General features: G+C 50.5%; 1 protein-coding gene across 4 annotated transcripts in view; it reads left to right on the forward strand.

Moving 5' to 3' along the window:
* ANKRD27 (ankyrin repeat domain 27) overlaps positions 1 to 23,185 on the forward strand; it is a 52,717-nt gene that overhangs the window by 15,620 nt on the left and 13,912 nt on the right. For all 4 annotated transcript variants that reach the window (XM_043599100.1, XM_043599103.1, XM_043599101.1 and 1 more), the window contains exons 3-21: positions 1,785 to 1,895; positions 3,747 to 3,903; positions 4,875 to 5,029; positions 5,465 to 5,524; positions 5,614 to 5,667; positions 5,771 to 5,836; positions 5,925 to 6,001; positions 6,671 to 6,792; positions 8,421 to 8,499; positions 8,996 to 9,128; positions 13,428 to 13,520; positions 14,619 to 14,746; positions 15,306 to 15,388; positions 15,752 to 15,867; positions 16,274 to 16,366; positions 17,952 to 18,149; positions 19,796 to 19,855; positions 19,952 to 20,068; positions 21,606 to 21,650. In XM_043599100.1, the coding sequence (XP_043455035.1) occupies positions 1,785 to 1,895; positions 3,747 to 3,903; positions 4,875 to 5,029; positions 5,465 to 5,524; positions 5,614 to 5,667; positions 5,771 to 5,836; positions 5,925 to 6,001; positions 6,671 to 6,792; positions 8,421 to 8,499; positions 8,996 to 9,128; positions 13,428 to 13,520; positions 14,619 to 14,746; positions 15,306 to 15,388; positions 15,752 to 15,867; positions 16,274 to 16,366; positions 17,952 to 18,149; positions 19,796 to 19,855; positions 19,952 to 20,068; positions 21,606 to 21,650 (1,947 nt within the window). The remainder of the gene's footprint in view (positions 1 to 1,784; positions 1,896 to 3,746; positions 3,904 to 4,874; positions 5,030 to 5,464; positions 5,525 to 5,613; positions 5,668 to 5,770; positions 5,837 to 5,924; positions 6,002 to 6,670; positions 6,793 to 8,420; positions 8,500 to 8,995; positions 9,129 to 13,427; positions 13,521 to 14,618; positions 14,747 to 15,305; positions 15,389 to 15,751; positions 15,868 to 16,273; positions 16,367 to 17,951; positions 18,150 to 19,795; positions 19,856 to 19,951; positions 20,069 to 21,605; positions 21,651 to 23,185) is intronic.

Consider the following 23,185-nt stretch of genomic DNA (forward strand, 5'->3'; position numbering starts at 1 on the left):
GAGTGATCAATTCAGTGGCTGGTCACATGTCATTTCTGCTCCCTCCTGCCCTCCGCTCTCAGCTACTGGATTCTTTTGAAGCAAATCCCAGAAAAATTGTGTCAGGTTGTCATGTGGTTTTGTCTGCAGATATTTAGGGATGTGTTTTTAAATGATAAGGACTCTTAAAAAATGTGACCACAGTGCCATTATCACAGCTAAAAAATTTCCTTAATGATTCTTCAGTGTTGTCAACTATCTAGTCAAATTTCCCAAACCATCTCGTAATTGTTTGTCTGTTTGTCTGTTTTGCAGTGGGTTTGTTCAGATCAGGATCCAGAGGAGGTCCACAAGTTATGTTGGATTGAGGAGTCTTTAAGTCTGTCTTTTCTCCTCACTGCTGAGCTAAACTGGAGCACGCAGAGCCACACATGCTGCGTGTGTGAGATGCGGTCAGTTTTGACATTTGTGTAGCCTTCTGAAACCATCACCACAGCTTTGTGTGTCTTTTTAGTTTTATCTTCCCCTTTCTTGTTTTCTTTCTCTTCCTTCCTTCCTTCTTTCTTTCCTTCCTTCCCGTTTCCTTTCCTTTCCTTTCCTTCCTTTCTTTCCTTTCTTTCTTTGAGATTCATTCCCCTGGGTCATTCACCCTGTAGTTTCCTGCATTTTGACTTTTGCCAGTTGCAGTCCCATGGTGGTGTTGACGGTGGTCCTCTGTTTCCTGCGTTTCCTGAGATTGGTAGTTAAATCTAGACGTTGATCTGATTCAGTCTTGATTTTTTTTAGGAGGGGTGAGCCACTTCATCGACAGGGCTGTGTTCTTTTGTCAACAAGTGCCTCCTTTTTCTGCTGCGAGGAGTTGGCCTGTCCCCCATGGGGGGCGAGGCCATGCTGCTCTTCCTACCCTGCCTGAGGAAGCCCCTGATTACAGCCTCTCTCGCCGGCTGCAGAGTTTTACGGTGTCTTTGCAGGGGGACGTCCAGCCAGCCCTGGGCTGAGCTCCCAGCACTGGCTCCAGGAAGTGGCAGGACTTTGAGTCATGGCACCGCCACTCACTGGCTGTGTGACCCTGGACAGTTTCCTCAGCTCCCTTGAGCCTCAGTTTCCTTGGGCATGTATGTATGATGGGGATATGTGCAGAAGCCGTTTGCTTTGTGCTGGGTTGCTTTAGGAGAGGGGGCTCTGAGGGACTAGGCCGTCATCTTCCTTCTGGGTACACTTGAGTTTGAGAGAGTCCCTGAGCCATGCAGACTCGCTTGTTGGTGCCCAGTCGGCGTGGTGGCCACGGTCGGGCCAAAGTTCACGTCTCATGTTGAGCCTGCCCCAAAGACAGAGTCTGGCACGCCAGGACACCTTGGTGACGGTGAGAGTCCACACAGGAAGTTGTGTTTCTGCGGCTCACATTACAAACTATGATCATGACTAGGCTTAAAAAAAAAAAAAAGGCAGGGAAAAAAGACAGGAAGGAAGCTGTCTTTGAGGTGCAGGGTTTCTCGTTCAGGTGGTGGGACTACATGTGCCTTCTTAGTTTCACTTTCCCAAACTACCCCGTCTTCATCTGGAACCATCCCTGAGCCTGCTGAGAATACAGTGGGGCGCCTGGCACTGGCCGTGGGGCAGGACCCAGGGCGCCTGTGACCGCCTGCCCCTCTTCCCAGGTGGGGAGCGCAGCTTTTTCACCAGGACTTCATCACCCCCATCACTCGGCTCCGTCAGCCAGTAGGTCCCCACAGCTGGATGCAGCCCGTCCTGCCAAAGCTGTACGTGGCCCATCTCTTAGCATTCACCCTTGTTGTTTTTTCCAGGTCCTGGTGCCCTGCAAGGGAAGCTTGTCAAGCAGTGTTCAGTCTACATGTCAGTTTGAGTCCTATATTTTGGTACCAGTGGAAGAACACTTTCAGACCTTGAATGGAAAGGTATTCATCTCTTTTTGGGTCGCCCTGAGTCACTCTCTCAGTGCTTGGGAGGTGGGGGGGGGGGGGGGGAGGAGGGCAGGGAGACCTGCTTCTCACCCTGTCCCATCTGTGTTAAGTGGTGGCTCTGACACACACACACAGCAGCAGCCCCGTGGTGTGGGAGGAGATACTAGTCATGAGCAGGGCCTGGCTAGACCTCTGCCTGGGACAGGGAGGGGGTGGGGTGGGGAGGGCAGGCATCTCTCCCTCAGCCCGTGGGCCTCTTGCTGATAAGTGCTCCTGAGAGCTCATTGGTTTCCGGGCCACAAACTGGACACCAGGGATGAATTTTAAATCTTTAAAAAACACGGTTTTGAAATCATCTCAAACCTACAGGAAGTTTCAGTAAAGTACAAGGAACTCTCATATACTCTTCCCCCAGCCAGCTCAACTGTTAGCATTTTGGCCCCATTGTTTCGTCTGTCCCTCTCTCCCATCCCCCACACACTATCATTACTTTTTCGGAACCTTTTTCAGAAAAAGTAAGTGTGAGTTACAGACACCACGTCCCTTTATTCTAAAACGTGGATTTCCTGCATCATTACAGCAGAGTGATCACAATCCAGAAATTTAATAATAGGATACTGTTCAATATTTACCATCAATAGGATACTGTCCTCATACAAACTGTGCTAATGATACAAATAGTTATTCCCTTTTATAGAAAAAAACTTTTTTTTTTCTTTTTAGATCCAGGATCATGCAATGCATTCAGTTGTTGGTCTTTTTAGTTTTCTTCGATTTGGAACAGTCCTCAGGCTGTCTTTGTCTTTCGTGACATTGACAGTTATGTTTTGCTTTGTAGACTGTTCCTCGGCATGGGGTTCTCAGAGGTTTCCTCATGGTGGGAAGGGTGTTTCATTTTTCTCAGTGTATCGTGACCGGAGACATGTTGTCTGTCTCATTGTTGATGTTTAACTTTGGGGTCTATGTTTTCATTCATTATTTATTTTGAGAGAGAGAGATTGAAAGGCAGAGGGGGAGAGGGGATCCTAAGCAGGTTCCATCCTGTCAGCGCAGAGCCGGACGCAGGGTTCGACCCCACCAACCGTGAGACACGACCTGGGCCGAAATCAAGAGTCGGATGCTAAACCAACTGAGCCACCCAAATGCCCTGCATTTTCTTATTTTTTAGGTTGAGATAGAAAGATTCTGAGACGGGGAGGTCCGTTCCTCGCCAGGCCTGGCGTGGGTCCAGGTGCACTGGTGTTGGTGCTGTGGCTTGGTCCCTCGGACCTGGCAGCCAGGGCTCGTCAGCCCTGTGGTGGGAGGGGAGGGACGGGACACAGGGTCACCGGTGCACCAGCCCGGGGTCAGCAGCCCTGTTAGCCCTGCTGGTCACTGTGAGTTTGTTCTCTTTGAGGAATCCAAATCCACACAGAGAACATGGGAGTCAGGCTTATGGCTTGTCTGCCTGGGCACCCCGGCCACGGCCAGAGTGGTGAATGTGGGCAGGACTGCCGCATGCATGCTGGATCATTCTAGAAGAGCCTTCTTCCTTCCCCCTTTCCCAGAGGCACAGGTTTTCTTCTGCTCTGAGAGCAGCATGTTTCTCTGCCACAATATTTAAAAAGGATCAGAGTACTAAGGAGCCGCAGCTGCAGGGTGAGCAAAGGGGAAAGAAAACAGTTTTGTATCAAAAAGCAAAACAGAAGAGTATTCATGCGTGCCACCCCCCCCCCCACCCCGCCCCACTGCAAACCCACACTGGAGTGAAGGCGGGAAGGTTAGAAGTGCGCTGTAGGGGCCAGGCTGAGAGCGGATGGACGGGCACCACCGGCTGTGGGTGCAGGGACGCCTTTCTTGTTCCAGGATGTCTTTATACAAGGAAACAGGATCAAATTAGGAGCCGGCTTCGCCTGTCTTCTCTCAGTGCCCATTCTCTTTGAAGAAACTTTCTACAATGAGAAAGAAGAAAGTTTCAGCATACTGTGTATAGCCCACCCTTTGGAAAAGAGAGAGAGTTCAGGTATTCTGGGAGAAAACCCCTTTCTCCTGATTTGGAGAATTGTGTTTCTTGAGCTTCCTCCTGACAAAGCTGTTATTAACATCCTATAAACTATTCAAGAGCCCACTGGAAACCTGCATAACGTTATAGTAACTCCCCCAGGACTTAATCAAAAAGTCATCCAGAGCCAAGACAATGTGGCTTGGGTCTGCCGTGTATGGTTGCACAGGTTGGACGTTACCCAACTCCGGGAGGCAATATTGATGTAGATCTCTGTGTGAATGTTGCCCCCTGGAGTTGTGCAGAACGGGAGTCCTGGCTTGGACTGGGCCTCAGCTTTAGAGCTGCTCTTTACCGTCATTGCCCTCCAGCTTCACTATTGTGCCTCTCTGAGAGTCATTCAAAAAAAAATTTTTTTTGAATGTTTATTTATTTCTGAGACAGAGAGAAAAAGAGCATGAGTGGGGGAGGGGCAGAGAGAGAGGGAGACACAGAATCCGAAGCAGGCTCCAGGCTCTGAGCTGTCAGCACAGAGCCTGACGTGGGGCTTGAACTCACGGACCATGAGATCATGACCTGAGCCAAAGTCGGTCGCTCAACCAACTGAGCCACCCAGGCACCCCAAGAGAGCTAATTATTTTTAATAAATAATAATTCTTCAGTTGTTCCAGGAAATCGAGATAACAGTGTGCCAGATGTGCTCTGAGGCCTTTATTGTTAGGAGTCAGGGCTTCCTCACCAAGAGCCTCATGGGTCATGCCCATGGTCCCAAATTGTTTTGTCCAAGGAAAGGGCTTCAAGAGGACCGGGCTCTCTGGACCCTGAGCTGTCCTGTAACTGGGCTGCTCTTGGGTAGAATCTTGAAATAATTCCTATCCTCCTCTGGGAGATGGGGCTCCAGATCCTGGGGAAGCAGGGCAAAGGATGTGGTACTTGCCCCATTAGGAAACTGTGAAGGCTTCAGCCATTCTGACCCTCTGTTTCTTTTTCAGAAGAGCCTTCAACATCTTCAGATCCCTTTTCCCTGAAAACCATCGAAGATGTGAGAGAGTTTTTGGGAAGACACGCGGAGAGATTTGATAGGAGCATTGCCTCTTTCCAGCGAACATTCCGGGAATGTGAAAGAAAGAGCCTGCGTCATCACATAGTCAGTAGCTGCGTCTTGCTTTGCCAGACATGCTCTGTTTCAGGCCAGTTCAAGAGCATGGGGATCCCTCTCAGTTCACTCTGAAACTTTGCTGCCTCCGCTGTTGGAAGTTTTGTTTAAATGTTTCTCTCTAACTCTAAAAGTAGTACAAGCCACCGAAGAACGCTTGAACATGACAAATATAAAGATGAATATTATTATCACCTATGTTAACCCCAGAGGAAATTTTCTCCTGCCCTTCATGCATATACAGCTAAAAAAAAAAAAAAAAAAATTGAAAAAAAATCACATAATTTATTTGATAAGCTTGTATTAGGACTTCAATACAGGAAATGCATCTTGCGAGATGTTCTCACTCCGGGACACATTACACGTTCTGGGTTTTGTGTCGTGGCCTCGGACTGTGAGAGTGACCGGTTTCTCTGTGTTGCACAGGACTCGGTGAATGCTCTCTACACCAAATGCCTCCAGCAGCTTCTGAGGGACTCTCACCTGGTAAGCAGCAGGATCTCCGAGAGACAGAACTACGGTTTGCCCACATGCCGATCTAAGCCCTTTAACGGTGGTACCTTCTTGTTCCGCAGAAAATGCTTGCCAAGCAGGAGGCCCAGATGAACCTGCTGAAGCAGGCGGTGGAGGTAAGAGGTCAGGGCGGCGAGGGGCGAGAAGGCAGCGGTGCCAGGGGGCGCTCCTTGTCACCTCTGCACACCCCAAACGGGGGTCTGTTCGTTGATTCCACAGATGTACGTCCAGCACGATATTTATGACCTGATCTTTAAATATGTGGGGACCATGGAGGCAAGCGAGGTAGGTTCTAAATCGCCGTCATCCCGGTTGGAAGCCGCCTTCGAAACTTTTTAAGAAATCTGAAGCCTCGTTAAAAATCTGTTGTTAGGATGCTGCCTTTAACAAAATCACAAGAAGCCTTCAGGATCTTCAGCAGAAGGATATTGGTGTGAAACCTGAGTGCAGGTAAGGGTATGAGCTGCAGCATCTTGGCGTCCTCAGCGGCGGGGGCTGCTTCTTCTGGAAGCAGGGCTCTCAGTGGCAGGGGCCGCACGCTGGTTTGACTTAATTCATACTGAGGAGCAGTGCGGGGTATTTGTGACCAGAGATAAAGGGCCGAGGTTGGCAGATGAGTGTTTTGTGGCTGTCACCCTCCTGCACCTGTCATGCCAGCTGGTTGGGAGCTCCAGGGTGGGATTTGGCACAGCTGGTCTCTTGGCAGGCCCACCGCTCCCCCAGGTGGGTCCAGTGTGCGGGCGTCTCTCCTCACCTGCCTGTCTGAGGGAGGCCTGCCAGAGAGGCACTGGCTTTTGAGTTAATTTCCGTTCCATTAAGATACAAAACTATCTAAAGTGGTTATGTTTAAACTGTTTTAACCCCTTGGAGCTATTTCACTTTAGGGCTGAGGACTGTTTTTTTTCCCCCTAATTTTCTGGTGCAGCTATAATATCATTTTGCATACTGAGTGGGACATTCAGAGGTGTTGAGTTTTGCCACTGACCTGAGTCAGATTGCTTCTGAGTTTCTGTGCGTGTTTTCTGTTACTTACAGTTTGTGGGAAGCAGTGTAATAGGCCAGGGAAGAAGGGCCCTTACACTGTGGTCTTAAGTTGTCACTTTCCAAATTTTTTCACAGCTTCAACATACCTCGTGCAAAGAGAGAGCTGGCTCAGCTGAACAAATGCACCTCTCCGCAGCAGAAGCTGGTTTGTTTGCGGAAGGTGGTACAGCTAATTACACAGTCTCCCAGCCAGAGAGGTTTGTGCTTGGGGCAGGGGGCCGGCCGGGGCGTAGATACATCCACATGCAGATCTGTCAAGGAGCAGTGTTCTCTTATTTGTTTTTAAGTTTATTTTAATGTTTATTCATTTTTTGAGGGGGGGCGTGGAGAGAGAATGCGCTGGGGAGGGGCAGAGAGAGAGGGAGACACAGAATCCAAAGCAGGCTCCAGGCTCTGAGCTGTCCGCACAGGGCCCGATGCAGGGCTTGAACCCACGAACCATGAGATCATGACCTGAGCCGAAGTCAGCCACTTAACTGACTGAGCCACCCGGCACCCCGGAGCAGTGTTATCTTAAAGGATCATACAGATGGGCTCACGTGCAGCAGACTGTTCCAGCATGAGCCCCCTGGAGTCTGCTCTGATGTGTGGGTGCCTCGTAATGGGGGTGAAGAGGTAGGTGAGGTATGATTCGGGTAAGAAAATGGTGGCAGAGAAGCAGCGCCCTCAAAAATGAGCCAGGCTGCCCCACACCTGCATGGACATCATGCAGCTGATACATAAATCAGAATCCAAGCTGCGTAGGTCCTTTGAGAACCTGACTTTGCGAAGTGAATGACACTGTCTGCTCGAGTCTGAACTTGCCTGGGTGCCGGAGCGTGTATGATTGACTTTAAACTTCCTATTGTGTGTTCTCTTGAACCTGTCACAGCACTGGGGCCGGGGGGGGGGGGGCGGTATTCGTTTGGTCCAGTGCCGAATTGTCCACTGGCCCCTTCTGCAGTTGTGTTCCAGTCTGACAATGTTTGGTTGATAACATTCCTTGGCTAAAATTAAACACCTTCAATCTTAAAGAAAAATGAGCCAAGCTGGTGATGGGTACATGGGGGTTTGACTGTTCATTAGACCGCTCTTCCTAATTTTGTGTATGCTTAACATTTTCCATTATAAAAAGTAAAGCAAAATAAGCTAAGACGAAAAAAGGAAAGGGGAGTCATATCTGTGTGCCCAGATAGGGGATGCTTTTCAAAGCACATCGAGTGAAATAAATGGGAGTGTATATGGTGCACTTCTAACAGCATTCCAGAAAAAGGAGGCGGCTGTATGTGCACGACGGCGAGTTCCTAGACTGTCTCTGGAGAGGCAGGTGGGAAGCCACAGCAGTAGCGTCTGGGGGAAGAAGACTGCCTGGCAGGGATGGGAGAGACAGTCACAGACTGCTCTTCTGCGCTATTCGAGTTTTTAGAATGATTAGTGAATGGAGTCCTTAAAGTTTCGAAGTGGAAAAAATGGAAACGGGCTAAGTGTGAGCATTAGGATCTGCAGTACATAAAACGGAAATGATCTCAGGAGGGAAGAGGCTTTTCGAGGTGGCTCTGGGCACACCTCTGCCCACCTTCACTGACTCTAACCGTCCTGGAAGGTGGCGAGGGGTAGTCTGCTGGGAACCCCCTTCTTTTGCGCGTGTTCTGAGAATGCTAGGCATTCCCCTCAAATGTGACGTCTATTTAGGACACTGTAAAGAAAATCATAGAGTTGAGCCGCTCCCTGAGGCATAGCCGTACTGGATTGTGGTTTTGTGGGCTGGATGATGGTGGGGAGTTGATATGCTTGTTGGTCTGTTTGAATCTCATGCTGGCTTCGAACATGTGTTTCCTTCCTGCAGTTAACTTGGAGACCATGTGTGCTGATGATCTGCTATCGGTCCTGTTATATTTGCTTGTGAAAACGGAGATCCCTAATTGGTAATATTTTCTGTTGAAATACTTTTTGAAAATAGCAAAATGGTTTTAGTCTAACTGCAGGAGATTGAGCGCCCCTTGTGAGTCCGTTGCTGTGCCTGCCCTACACCCGTTCTGGGGGGTGGCTGTCATTCCACTTCCAGATGGGGAAACTGAGGCCCACAGAGCTTATGTTTCTTGTTCTGGAAGACACAGCTAGTCAGTGATGGAACAGGAAGCTGGCTTCAGTTCCGACTCCAAAGCCCATCCTCTTCCGATGGGAACCCCTGGTTCGCTTTACAGTAATCAGCTTTTTCAAAACTAGCATACTCCAGGAAAGGACCAGGTGGTTTTTCTTATTTTCCTAATTGCACATGCGCTAGAGGTTAAGGGGGTAGCAGTCATAGGTCCCCGGAGCTAACGGACTTCAGTCACTCACGCCAGCTTGAGTGACTGCACTGTTTGTGGAGAGGTGTGAATGGGATATACAACAATGAAACTGTTTTCTTCCTTTTGATAGGATGGCAAACCTGAGTTATATCAAAAACTTCAGATTTAGCAGCTCAGCAAAAGATGAATTGGGATACTGCCTGACCTCCATTGAGGCTGCGATCGAATATATTCGGCAAGGAAGCCTCTCCGCTAAGCCGCCTGTAAGATCCCTCCTGCCTGGCCTTTCTTTGTGGGTGTCAGGGCATGTTTGATAGGGTTCTGAGGTTGGGGGTGAGGAAGGGGATTCTTAAATGTCCCCCAAGAATGAGGCCTCTGTTGTCTAAGGGCTGTGAGACTTGACAGTCGCCTAGCAGACCGAAGTGCTAAAATTGGTTGTGAAAGTGGCAGATTACGACCGGGATTCACGTGGTTAAAATCCTGCTTCGTGAATCGTCACCATCCTCAAAAGCATAGGCAGGAGGGGGAAGCTAGAAACCATGAGTTTGGGTATGTAGGCAAGAGATGAGGTTATTAATAAATGCAATTTTAGGACTCAGTGGTCTTATTATTTTCTTGGCGAGCTTTGCTTAGGGGAAGTGATTATATTTCTACGTGAAATATGAGAATCTTAAACCGGGGTTGCATTGCTGGCCTGTTTTCACCGGCCAGCAAAATGTGACCATACCCCCAGAAATCACAAAGTTGAAATTGGTAAAGTGAAGAGATTCCTGTATTACACACAAGGAGTCCTGAGGATTGAACACTCCCTTGATCTTAATTTTCTGCTGATGTCAGAATCTCCCAAAGTAATGATAAGTTAATATATCTGGAAAATACCCATAGGCCTGCCCAGACAGGCGCACTTGGGTAAAAACAGTTCCCCTGACTTCGTTCATTGTTAACATGTGTATGTGCTTTCCTGTCCTCCCATCCGTGTATACTTCACATAATTTATATCATATATGGCATTTTACACTGTTTTTCCCCAAAACAGTGGTCGTATTTTTTTCTGGTGAGAAAACCAATACTTGCTTACAAACAATATTTGCAATATACAGTTGACCCTTGAACAACGCAGGGATTAGAGTTGCTGACCCCCCGCGTGGTTGGAAATTGGTGTCTAACTTACGACTCCTCAAAAACTTAACTACGAGTAGTCTACTGTTGACCAGAAGCCTTACCAATAATGTAAATGGTCAATTAAGACATATTTGAGGGACACCTGGGTGGCTCAGTCAGTTAAGAGTCCGACTTCGGCTCAGGTCATGATCTCAGGGTTCACAAGTTCAAGCCCTGCATCCAGCTCTGTGCTGACAGCTCGGAGCCTGGAGCCTGCTTCGGATTCTGTGTCTCCCATTCTCTCTGCCCCTCCCTGCTTGTGCACTCGCTCGCTCTCTCTCTCTCTCTCTCTCTCTCAAAAATAAATAAATAATTAACTAAAAACCTTAAAAAAAAAAAAAAAGGAGAAAAAAACACCCTAAAAAAAAAAAAAGACATATTTTGTATGTTGTACATATTCTATACCGTATCCTTAAAGTAAGCTGGAGAGGAGAAAGCATTATTAAGAAAAACACAAGGCCGAGAAAATACATTTAGAGTACTGTGCTGTGTCTGTCGCCATGTAAGTGGACCCATACACTTCGAACCTGTGTTGTTCAAGGGCCAGGCCAGCTGTATAAAGTTGCAGTGAAGAGAATAAATACCTCTCATAAACTCACTAGCTGGAGATGACTTACTAACCTTTTGGTACGTATCTTTTTTCTGTGCCGACGCAATTATATTTTTAAGGAAAATTTGAGATTATGCTCCTCTTGTTGGCACGTAGGCTGATGGTAGGAATTGCCTGACATCCCTCGTGGGGTCAGAGGTGCTCCTGGTCACCTGGAGGGAGGTACTCGCCTCCTGAGGGTGCAGCTTTCCCCTTGCCGTCCCCATCCTGCACCATGGCCACCCTGATTGCTTACTTTCTGTGGTGTGTAGGCAGGAAGCGCAGCACTTGAAGCCTTTGACCAGAGCGTAAGGAGGTGGCTGACCACAGAGCAGCAGTCAGCTTCCCACATCCACTTTGACTTCATACAGTGTCCCAACTGGGATCGGGAGAGGTTTTTGTTTGTTTGTTTTTTTGATTTTTATTTATTTAAGATTTTATTTTTAAGTAATCTCTACACCCAACACAGGGCTTGAACTCACAACCCCGAGATCCAGAGTCGCATGCTCCACCGACAGAGCCAGCCTGGTGCCCCTGGACTGGGGGGCATGTTGAGGGGTGGCCCTTCTTGTGCTGGTGTTGGCTTGAGCCTGATAACTTGTGTTAGCCCTGGGCAAGGCTGTCTCTCTAAGTTTATGTCCATTTCTTGTCTACACTGAAGACGATGCTGTATGCTTGACCTCTTGCTGGGAGTTTACGAGAAACAAATAGGGTATTTGAAAGTGCCTTTGTGAAGCAGAAGATGATCCTGGTGCCCTTAACTTGCTCTTCCAACACCCCTGCATCCGGGCGTCTCTGTTTCCTGGTCCTCTGGTGCATCCCGCATGGATGGCCCCAAGGAAGGCCATTAGTTTGGGTGGGCAAGGTAGGGACACAGCCCAGTGTGCCCCTCTTGTCCGGGGTGTCTGACCCTGGTCCTGGTCCTGCCTTCCTGGGTGGGGGGTGGTTGGTCCTGTCAGATGTCGGGACAAGGTGTGCATCATCCTTACGGCTGGCCGTGAAGCCAGTCCCTTGGGTCTTGAGTGGGTCAGGTCTGAGAGATCCTTACCTTTATTGACAGAGCAGGTAGTGTGGCTTCCTTGTCTTTCGTGATGCCGGCACTGAGATTCTCCCGGTGGCGTTGCCTCGGCCTTAGCTGCTGACTGGATTCTTGTCAGCAGTGCAGTTCCATCTTGGAATGTGGGAGGCCACTGCCCTGTGTTGGTGTCCTTTCCTGGGGAAGGAGCTTAAGTGTATCTGCACACGGCGGGTGAGGTTTCTGAAAAGCATTAAGGACTAAGTATTAGTAAATCAAATTATGTTTTACTATTCCTTCTTTATATAACACGATGTTGTTTCACAGAAAGTTTACCCCCCAAGATATCATTGTACTTGAGGTGACCTTATATATATTCTTTAAGCATAAAGACTTAAAAGTCTCGTAAATAAAGACTAGCTTCTTGCAAATGAGCATTACTGAGATGACTCTAGTTTAACCTGTGTCGACCAGAAAACGGGGAGCACTCTGTTCCAGCTCTGTGGGCTTCTGGTCTTTGTCTCTTTATTGAGCTTCTAATAAATAGTATTTACCCCTTTCCCAAATAGATCTGAGCTGATATGTGGTCTCTTCTGGTAGCTCATTTCTCCTTGAAGATTCAGGACCTCAGGGCTTGCCCCTCTTCATCACTGCCATTCATGTAGTTACCCAGAGTCGAGGAAGGGACCCCAGATTTACCTGAGCAACAATGTCTTTGACATTTCTCTGACATTAAGCTGCGTGGCCTATTAATCACTGAATAAAAACAGGTTGTTAGAGCCTTATATCGCCGATGGTAGGTGGGAGCAAAGTGGCTCTCACCCTGAGGGGTTGGTGTGTGTTTGCCGGGTTAACCCTTTCAGGGCAGCTGGTGTGAGGGACCCTGTCTGACAGAGGACCCCAGAAATGGGCCATCCCTTGAGGTGCTGTTGGCTCTGTCTTCAGCTGGATCTCTAAAGTCAGAACTTGTAGGGCCATCAAGGGCCTTCTCCCATAATTTTGTCAGGGTTTGGGGAGTTCTTCTAGCGGCAACTGGCTGGGGAAGACATCTCCCTTTACTTCCCACTGAAACTTCTGAGGAAGTTAATTTGTCATTAGTCAATTTGCAGGTGCTCCGGTGAGCATTGAAGTGTCTTGCTAGGGATTATTTCATAAAGTAAGGATGCAGTTTTAGGTTTTTGTAGCTAGGTAGATATTACCTGCAATACGAAGACCTGAGTTTATTATTTGGGGTGGACCCCGGTATGTTATAGGATTTGGGAACAGTGGCCATATTGTCTGCTATTTTCCGAAGTATGTTAGAAAGGCAAGACCCCTCTCTCTCCTGCTGGTTGACACTGGGAAGCGCAGAACAGCCTGTCAAATGGGTTTCTCGTCTGTATGCCCAGATAAAGTGGCAGGGGACAGGGCTAGGCAGGCGTTAGGACAGCAGTTTGAGAGGAGGAGGAGGAGGACTGGACAATCCAGGCTTCGATCTGGAGGGTGATGGTGTGTGCACGCTACATTCCACACTTAGCGATGACACATTCCACACACGGGTGCGCATCGGCAGCGTGCCGCCCCTCGCCCACGTCCCCACCGGGAAGGGACCATCACAGCTGCCGCTTCCTGTGGGGACAGACGGGAAGCGCTTCTCCCAGCCGGATGCGGATCTGCTGTCTGGCTCAGGGAGAGAGGCACTGCCGATCCTGTTCTGTGCAAAGTAGCAAGGACTGCTCCCGGGCTCTCCATTTTGAAGGATCTGCACTGACATCTTGTGACAAGTTGATAAAACAGATTGTTGGGTTTTTCCTGCAGGAGTCTGAAGGATTCGGTGACAGGCTGTTCCTGAAGCAGAGAATGAGCTTACTGTCTCAGATGACTTCAACTCCCATTGATTGTCTGTTTAAGGTAAGACACCCAAGACGCCCTTGTGGGCGCAAGTGTGTGAGGAACGTTTCATCTTTCTGCATCTCTGGGGTCTCTGCAGAATCCGTCAGGGTGGTCTGCTTGGTGAAACACCACGGTTCCTTTTGTGCTCCGGGTGGGTGGCCGGAATACTGAGCTTTTATGTCTGTCTCCCTCCCCCCAGGTGTGCTGTGCCACAGCCGGGAGGGGCCAGCACACCAAGGGCACTGGGCCTCGCCGACAGCCCTCTGCCCGGCTGTCCTCTCTCCCCTCGGCAAAATACGACTTGTTCTCCGTGATCTGCCCTGTGGAGCCTCACTGGTGGCCTCTGCGGAGCTGACACCTCTCCTGGGCTCCAGGAGCCCCGTGTCGCCAGTGTTTGTGGGAGCTCGCCCCAGGCTGGGAGCTCAGCGCCCGGTGGTGGTTTCATCACTCATGCATTGAGCCCTGGGAGGCTGACAAGGTGCCCTGCTGGGTAGTTGGCGAGGGCTGAGTGAAGGCACACCTCCGGGAGCCTGTGGGTGCTTCTGGCTACCCAGAACCACACTGTGTTGGTGGAGCACCCCTGAGCCTCCCCGGGGGCAACGTGCTCCCAAGAACATCTCATCTCCTGAGAGGGGCGCATCCAGGAATCGCAGGGGTGAGCCCTGTAGGCCTGTTGGTTGATGGATCTCTTGCTAACTGCAGCCGTTCCCTTTCCCTCCAGACCAAGGCTCTGTTAGAATACAAGGGGACAACACCGAGGGGTGTGCTAGTGAGGAGTCAGCGTCCACACTGAGGTTCAGGAGGTGTGGTCCTCCCCCACCGTTGGTTTGGGAATTTTGTCACGTCGTTGTTGTTTTCAATTACAGAAGATTTGTAACATTTCCAAAAGTGGACAGAGTATAAATGCACACCCACGGGGCTATCTTCGTCTGTTTTTGTCTCCACCCCCACCCGCTTGCCCTGTCCGCCAGGTTATTTTGAAACACATCCCAAAGAGCAAGTCGTGTCATTTATCTGTACAGAGATCCTGGCTTCTGTAAGGAAGCTCCAAAAATTCACGCCTTAAAAAGCAAGTAATTCCTTAAGATGGACATTATTTTTGATGTCACTTCTTAGCACATTGCCTCAGGTAACCAGAAAGAAGTGGAAAGACTTCTGAGCCAAGGTGACCAAGATAAAGATGCCGTCCAAAGGATGTGTCATCCTCTGTGCTTCTGCGATGACTGTGAGAAACTGGTCTCCGGGTAAGAAGGTCCCCGGGGAGGCCGGCAAGTGGCAGGGCAGGGCTTTCACGCTAGTTGTGCAGTTTTGAATAAAGACCTTCCCCTCCCTGCACTCCGCTTCTGCTGCTGTAAAGTGGAGACAAAAACACCCGCCTCTTTGGAGAATCAGATGGGATAAATTTCGTAAAAATACTTGGCACTCTGCTGGGCGGGATGCCAGAGTAGGCAGGCACAGAGCCTGCCAAGCCTCAGAAAGTAGATCTTAGGATGGGAGGGATGTCAGTTTCTCCCAGTAACCCTTCGGGTTTCTCTTCCCTTCGTCAGGCTGTTTCCAGGCTGTGTCGCTGGATGTCATGGCCTAGAGGGGGTGGGTGGGGGGAGGGAGTCTACCAGCCACCTCACCCTGCAGGAGGTCAAGCAGGGACTGGATGATCTCTGGGAAGCTCTTAAAGAGACCGAGCTTGGCTCACACCCCTGAGATCTGTCTGCTAGCCCCAGGACCCTGGCATGTCCAGCATGGTAGGGAGAGGCTTTGCCCTTCTGTTCCAAGGATATATTTTTCTGTATCTTCCTCTTCTAGGAGGCTGAACGATCCCTCCATTGTCACTCCATTTTCCAGAGACGACAGGGGTCATACACCACTCCATGTGGCCGCCCTCTGTGGTATGTGGTTTTGCGTTGGCCTTTGGTTGGGCTTTTAAGGCAGAGGGATGGAGTGGGGGGTGGTTCAGCAGAGGCCTGACGGACAGGGCGGTGGAGTTGGGGGTGGAAGGGGCCGTGCCATGGGCCACTTCACCACCTTCTGTTGCTGAGGGGTGGACTGGAGCCGAGCCCCCTCCAGACACCCTACAGTGTCCTGAATCTGTAGAGTCTGACTTGATGTTAGCTCTGGTTCCTCTCGAGTAGAAAAACACTTCCTGGCATGTCTCCTGCCAGAGAAGAGAGTGAAATAACGGGGCTTCACATTTAGGGTTTGGAGAGCCTCTGCTCTTTCCTTCTCTGTGGTGCAATGCTTCTGTTCCCCAGGGCAGGCATCCCTCATTGACCTCCTGGTTTCCAAAGGCGCGGTGGTAAACGCCACGGACTATCACGGGTCTGCCCCGCTTCATCTCGCGTGCCAGAAGGGCTATCAGAGCGTGACGGTGAGCAGGGGAGCCACCCCCGGCTCAGCGTGCTGACCTCGTGGTCATGCGCCTGTGTCGCATCCTGGGTCTGCTGCAGCCTCAGGGAAAGGCTGTGCGTCTGAGCCTCAGGGGTCTCCCTGTGGGTCCATGGGACAAGACCCTTCGGTGTAGACCTGACACAACAGGATGGCTTCGGGGAAGGAGGGTGGGGCTCTAGGCCTTTTCCTTGAATGTCTCAGCGCTTCGCAGGGAAGGCTGGGAGTGATGGATCATTTTAACTGTAGTGGAGGGAGATGTGGTTGCAGTTGGAAACGGGCCACTTCCCCGTGGGGCTCCAGGCTACGCCTCCCGCGGGAAGCGTGCACCTGCAGCGGCTGGGGGGGGGGGGCCGGGGCTCACCCAAATCTCTCCTCTCCTTTGGAAGCTGCTGCTGTTGCACTACAAAGCCAGCCCCGAGGTGCAGGACAACAACGGCAACACGCCTCTCCACCTGGCCTGCACCTACGGCCACGAAGACGTAAGTGGCGCTTCCCGCTCCCAGAGTAGCTGTTCTTTCCCTTTCTCGCTCCTGGAGAGAGGTGCACTTCCGATTGGTTTAACATCGTTAGTTTATGTCGATCGTTATTGGAACATTTGGCGTGCAATTTCTTTTTAATTAAAAACATCTTAAATTTATTGCAGATGTTCTACTGAAATAACAGAAATCTAAACTTTAATTGCCCGTTAGCTTATCCTGAAATTAAATCATTGTCACTCATCCCCACGGCCATCTGGTTCTTACCTTTGTTCGTATTCAGTTTTTATGTTTTGGGGTTTGGAACAATAGCAAAAATTCTATCATTTCTGTCTCCACTTAACATTTAACTGTGTGTGTGTTATTTTGCCATAGCCACTCTGTCTCCGTCTTCTCTGTGTGGTAACACAGGGGTGGGTTTATACAGGTTGAGGCCGGATTAGGTGGTTGATGTGCAAAAAAACAAGATCATACCCTACACGTCTTTATGCAACTTTTTCTTTTTTAAGTTTGTTTATTTTGAGAGAGGGCAGGGGGAGGGGGGAAAAAAAGAGAGGGAGAGAGAGAATCCAAGCGGGTTCTGCACTGATGGTGCGGAGCCCGACGCGGGACTCGAACTCACGAACCATGAGATCGCGACCTGAGCCGAAATCAAGAGTCAGATGCTTAATCAACTGAGCCACCCAGGTACCCCTATGCAACTTACTTCATTACCACTGCATCATGGAAATCCTGTAGGTCAGTAAATGTAGATCCAGCCCGTTCTTTAATCACTATCCAGTGATCTGTTACATGTGTGGTGTCTGTGTCCCCAAGACCGCCCCTTGGTTCAGTACTTTGCTAGGACGACTGAGAGGACTCAGCATATGGTCATATTGCTATGATTGATTATAGCAAAAGGACACAAAGCACAGTCACCACAGGGAAATGTGAGTGGGTGAAGTCTGGAGGACCCCAGGTGCAAGCTTCAAAGCGTCCTGTCTCCAGGGAGACACGCAGGCCATACTTGGTTCATCCAGCCGTGAGTTACAACAGCAAATATGAAGTGCTGTCTACCAGGAAAGCTCATTAGGGACTCTAGGCCCAAGGTTTTATTGGAAGCCAGTCAGGTGAATACCCTCTGCCTGGCACATACCTGAATTCCAGACTCCTGGAAGGAAAGCAGGTGTTCAGCATAAACCACATTGTTGCACGATTTAGACGCAGTGAGCCACTCTTAACGCATTAGGGGACTGGGAACACTCCCCAAATCCAAGCTCTCCAGGAACGTTGCAAGTCAAGGGCCAATGTTGCAAGCATTCAAGGGATAGCGGTCTCATGCCTGCTATGGTCACTCCTCTCTGCACATGGACATATCACAATTTATTCAGCCTTTTTGTACTGATTGGCAGTTGGGTTCTTTAGAAAAAATGATGTGTCCTGATGAGGTAACCCGGAAGGAACCTTTGAGGTCTGTCTGTTCCCGCACACTTGCTTGGTGAGCGGAGCCCAGATTCCCCTGGGACGTGGACTGAGGCTGTGGAATCCACAGACGTCGCCCGAGGCTCAGCGTGTGACTTAACGGTGGCATTTCCCACTTTCTTTGCAGTGTGTGAAGGCTCTGGTCTACTATGACGTGCAGTCATGCAGACTGGATATTGGTAACGAGAAAGGAGACACTCCACTCCACATAGCTGCACGTTGGGGCTACCAAGGCATCATAGAGACCTTGCTACAAAATGGAGCATCCACAGAGATCCAGAACAGACTGAAAGAAACACCCCTCAAGTGTGCCCTAAACTCAAAGGTAGCTTTTTTCATCTCCGAGCATCAATGTGACTTTAAAACAAAAAAAAAATCAATGTCCAGAGATTAGCTCTTGGCCGCGCTGGACAAACTGCACGCTAGTGCCTGAGAACAGAGCTTGGCCTGCACCCTGTCTGCTGCATTTGGGGCCTGGTGGCTAATGGGTCTTACTTATTTATATTGTTTTGAGCGTCACTCGCGTATTTTGTCCATGTTGTTCCAAGAGCTGCTCGCTGCAGAGTCTGCCCCGACCCCGAGTGCTGTGGGTTTATGAGCAGACAGAGCGGGGGGAATAGGACAATGGCTCTGGCCGTGAGAAGCAGGGATGGGGGGCCCGGGGCCTGGAGGCAGTGAGCGTCGGAGCTCTGTCTTCCTGTTACTTCATCCTAACAGCTTTATTCTCTTTTGGCCAGTTTTGAACATCGTTGCGTATGGTTTCTTTCCTCAATGGCTCACGAATGAGCGATTCCTTTCCTGTTAGTAATTTCTGGGAACACGGAGTGTGGTCAGAGTGCTCGGCTCGTGGGCGGGTGGGGAACGAGGGATGTACAGAGGCCGGCTCTCTGTGCCTCTCCTCTTGCAGCCGCTCTGGCTGAAGAGACACCTTCAGAGAAGCACGGTTGGCCCGCTGGCCAGGGCAGCAGAAGGCTGAGGCCGTCACACTGCACCCAGAACATCACGGATTTGCAGTCATGTCAGCGATTCTGTGTTAATATGGGTCTCCAGCCACTTCCCTTTGCCCAGGCTCTGCTCTCTGCCCCTTAACGTTTCACTGGCCTCTTACACAATTGCCATCTGTCTTCCAGGGCGTTCTCTCAGTGTTCCGGTCTTTTTCTAGGGGAGCGGTTTTTGTTTTTCAGCCACTTTATTGAGGCACAATTGACATACAAAAAGCTGAACTTCTTTAATATATACAATTCAGTGGGGTACACACAGACCGGCTCTGTAACCCATGCCATGGACGTACTCATCACCTCCAGATCTTTCCTCCCGCCCTCTTGATTTGTCGTTACTATTGTCATTATTTTGTGTGTGTCATAAAAACACAACGTAAGATCAGGAGCAGTTTTTGAAGGTTTCAATCCCCACTCCTCACCCCAGAGGGCCTCAGCCATGCTTCCCGTGCACTCGCGGGGTCTCGGGCTCTGTGGCGGCCAGAGCTGATGGGATGGGCGATGCCACCCTTGGCCTGAGGTGTCCGTGAGCAGCAGAGAGCTCTCCCGCCGCTGTACTCCCTTCTAGAAGGATATGTGTAGAGAGAAGGGCAGACCGCCTTCTTGGCTCAGCTGTGATCGGTTCCTGCCTGAGACCCGGGGGTGCCAGTGGAAAGGTCACACTTTGTGTCTGTGGACAAACAGCCCAGGGGCCCCTTCTGTTCCTGGACTTCTCTTGTCCTCTGAGCCCATTCATGGAAAGCCCCAGCTGGTAGACAGCAGGAACAGAGGGGTGGCAGCAGGAAGCCCATGCTTAGTCAGTGTGATCCTGAGTGAGCTCCTGCCCGTTCAGGCTGTGGTTTCTCTGTCCCTCCAAGGGTGTGGTTGGGCCGCGTGACCTTCGGAGGGGATGGGCAGGCAGCAGGGCATATGGGTGATGATGCTCTGGCAGCCTTCCTTGTTCAGTATCTTCCATATCCCCTTCTCCTCCTAGATTCTGTCAATAATGGAAGCCCGTCATTTGTCCTTCGAGAAGAGGAGGAAGTCTTCCGAGGTGAGTGGACAGGGCTGGGCTTGGTGGCCCTCTCTGAGCCCTGGGCCTGCTCTGGCCCTCACGAGGCCCTTCTCCTGTCGGTCCCCCTGGCTGCAGGTCCCAGTGCAGCCCGCTCAGCGCCCTGTGGATTCCATCAGCCAGGCCTCCTCTACCTCCAGCTTCTCCTCTGTGTTGGCATGCTCCGTACAGGAGCCCAAGAAGGACTACAGAGAGGTGAGGCTCCCAGACGGGAGGGCGGACGGGATGGTGGCCCTGTGTCATGGCTGCTACTTAAAGAGCCATGGCGTGATGAGAGCTGCTTAGCGGGCCACCACCGGCACTACTGGGCCAACTTGTCTGCCGTGGCCTGGAGGGAGCCCAGCCAATTCTTGCCTTGCTTCTTGCATGGTCAGCTCCTGAAACAGCTCTTTGCCTTAGGGATTGTGTGTGTGTGTGTGTGTGTGTGTGTGTGTGCGCGCGCACGCACGCGGCAAAGGGAGAGAAGAAGGAGCCTTCTAGGAAAAGTCCCAAGTCAAGTCTCCTGTCGGTCCACAGATTTAAGACCATTTTACAAACTAAATTCTCTCCCCTTACGACCCACTCCATAAGCATCCTTGTCAACCTGATGCGTCATTTCTGACTTCTTGCAAACACATTGTGTTCTGTAAAAGGTGGTTTATAGCCTGTTTTTTTTTCTCCACTTAATCTACCTGAGAGCTTGTCCAGCGTCAGCCCCCAGAGCAGACCATCCCATGCATGTGCCATGACTCCTTCCCCTCTTCCCCTGTGGATGGGAACCTCACTGTGTCCACCCAGGGCATCTGTCCCCTGCCGCCCCCATACCGTGATCTGCTCTTGGAGGGCCCGATAAGCTTAGCTCGAGTCGATAGCACAGCAGCACAAGCCAAGAGACACATTCCAAAGTCTAACGGAGACCTGAAGTTGTTCCTGGGAGGGGTGTGCCCCCTGGTGTCCCCTCAGCTGTCAGACGCTGAGGGCTGAATACGTGTGGTTCTAGAAGGTGGCTGGGCTCCTAGGAAGCACCATCATGTCACTTGGCCATGTCACTAGCAGAGACCTTTCAGAGAACTCAGGTGGTAGTGGCTTCAGTGCATGCTGGCGCCCTCCCAGACATCCTACTGGGGCAGTCTCAGGGATGTTTGAAAGATACTGAATGAGGGGCGCCTGGGTGGCTCAGTCAGTTAAGCATCCGACTTCGGCTCAGGTCATGATCTCGCGGTCCGTGAGTTCAAGCCCCGCATCGGGCTCTGTGCTGACAGATCAGAGCCTGGAGCCTGTTTCAAATTCTGTGTCTCCCTCTCTCTCTGACCCTCCCCCATTCATGCTGTCTCTCCCTGTCTCAAAAATAAATAAACGTTAAAAAAAAATTAAAAAAAAAAAAGATACTGAATGAGATGTTAAAACTCCAATAGACCAACAGACCAACCAGAACTACTAGGTTTTCAGACTTGGTTACTATTTCTTTTTTAAATTTTTTTTTAAGATTTATTTATTGTTGAGAGACAGAGACAGAGCATGAGCAGGGAAGGAGCAGAGAAAGACGCAGACACAGAATCAGAAGCAGGCTCCAGGCTCTGAGCCGTCAACCACAGAGCCCGATGCAGGGCTCAAACTCAAACCACGAGACCACGACCTGAGCCGAAGTCAGACGTTTAACCGACTGAGCCACCCAGGCGCCCACCCAGGCGTTATTTCTTTTATTGCTTTATTATTGAAATCATTTTCTAACACTCTTTTTCCTTTAATTAAGGTAGACAAACTTCTAAGAGCGGTTGCTGATGGAGATCTAGAAATGGTGAGTTTTGAGAAGCGCATCTGAAAAAGCTTGCTCTCGGTTGAAAAGAGCTGTATGGGTGTTTCTTGTCTGTGGTTCCTCCAGGAGCCGAGTTCTGTTCACTTTCACTCGGAAGGGCTGCGTTGAATGACTATGTGGTAATGGAGATGTTAGCAGTTTCCCTTCACGTGACAAGCAGGTGGATGTAAAGTCGCATAGCGAGCCTTTTAGATATTCACATTCCCGGAGGCTGATGAGGTGTTGGCCAGCCCTCCCGTGTGCAGGAGCTCACAGTGTGGACTCAGAGCCTGGCCCGCTATCGGGGAACAGGATGTGTGGGCAGGGCTGGCAGAGAGGAGGGGTGGAGGATGGAGGGCCGGAGCCCAGAGGTGCCGGTGTGGCCCTGTGGAAGTTGTGGGTGGCTCTGGTGCCTGGGCAGGAGGCTGAGGTCTGAGGCTTGGGGCTCCAAGGAGTCACAGGCAGGTGTCTGGAATAGGTGGTGCTGGCTGCTCTGGCCTGGCATGGGGAGGGGACGGCCCTGCTGGGAGAAGGTGTCTGCCCCGAGCCTCACTGTCAGGTGACAGAGAACATCTGACGACGTCACTGGAGGGTGGACACAGCCTTCCTCAGATTCCACAGGCAGTGTTCCCTAGCTTGCCTCTGGCTTCCTGAAAGGAACTTGTTATGTCTTCTGCTTTAATTTTTTTTTTTCAACGTTTTTATTTATTTTTGGGACAGAGAGAGACAGAGCATGAACGGGGGAGGGGCAGAGAGAGAGGGAGACACAGAATCGGAAACAGACTCCAGGCTCCGAGCCATCAGCCCAGAGCCTGACGCGGGGCTCGACCTCACCGACCGCGAGATCGTGACCTGGCTGAAGTCGGACGCTTAACCGACTGCGCCACCCAGGCGCCCCTATGTCTTCTGCTTTAAAAGGAGGAGTAAATTGGGTGCTTACCAAATTAGGAGCTCTGAGAAGATCATATTACGAGAGAGTTTTGCAGTGATGTGTTTCAGGAGTGCCTTTTGCTGATGGTCAAGCTTGAGGTGGCGCACAGAGGTTACGGGGATCTGATTATAACCAGCTCAGGATGTTAAGAATCTGAATGTAGGGGCGCCTGGGTGGCTCAGTCGGTTCAGCGTCCGACTTCAGCTCAGGTCACTATCTCGTGGTCCGTGAGTTCGAGCCCGCGTCGGGCTCTGGGCTGATGGCTCAGAGCCTGGAGCCTGCTTCCGATTCTGTGTCTCCCTCTCTCTCTGCCCCTCCCCCATTCATGCTCTGTCTCTCTCTGTCTCAAAAAAAAAAAAAAAATTAAAAAAAAAATTGAAGAATCTGAATGTAGTTACTGGTATATTAGCTTCTATCCAGAGACCACTGCTAATCCATCAGACTGGCACACGGTTCCTCTGGGGGGCAGGACATGGTGTCTGTATCTCTGTCTGTCCTCTTGTGAGACTGGCCCCGGGAGAACCCAGCATTCTTTGGAGGAAGCAAAGTAGGACTTCTTCAGGCACCCTGGGAGCCATGGTGTGAGCCGGTGACATAGTCTGTGTGG

The sequence above is a fragment of the Prionailurus bengalensis genome, chromosome E2 (genome assembly GCF_016509475.1).
Source record: "Prionailurus bengalensis isolate Pbe53 chromosome E2, Fcat_Pben_1.1_paternal_pri, whole genome shotgun sequence".
In the NCBI taxonomy this organism is placed as follows: domain Eukaryota; kingdom Metazoa; phylum Chordata; class Mammalia; order Carnivora; family Felidae; genus Prionailurus; species Prionailurus bengalensis.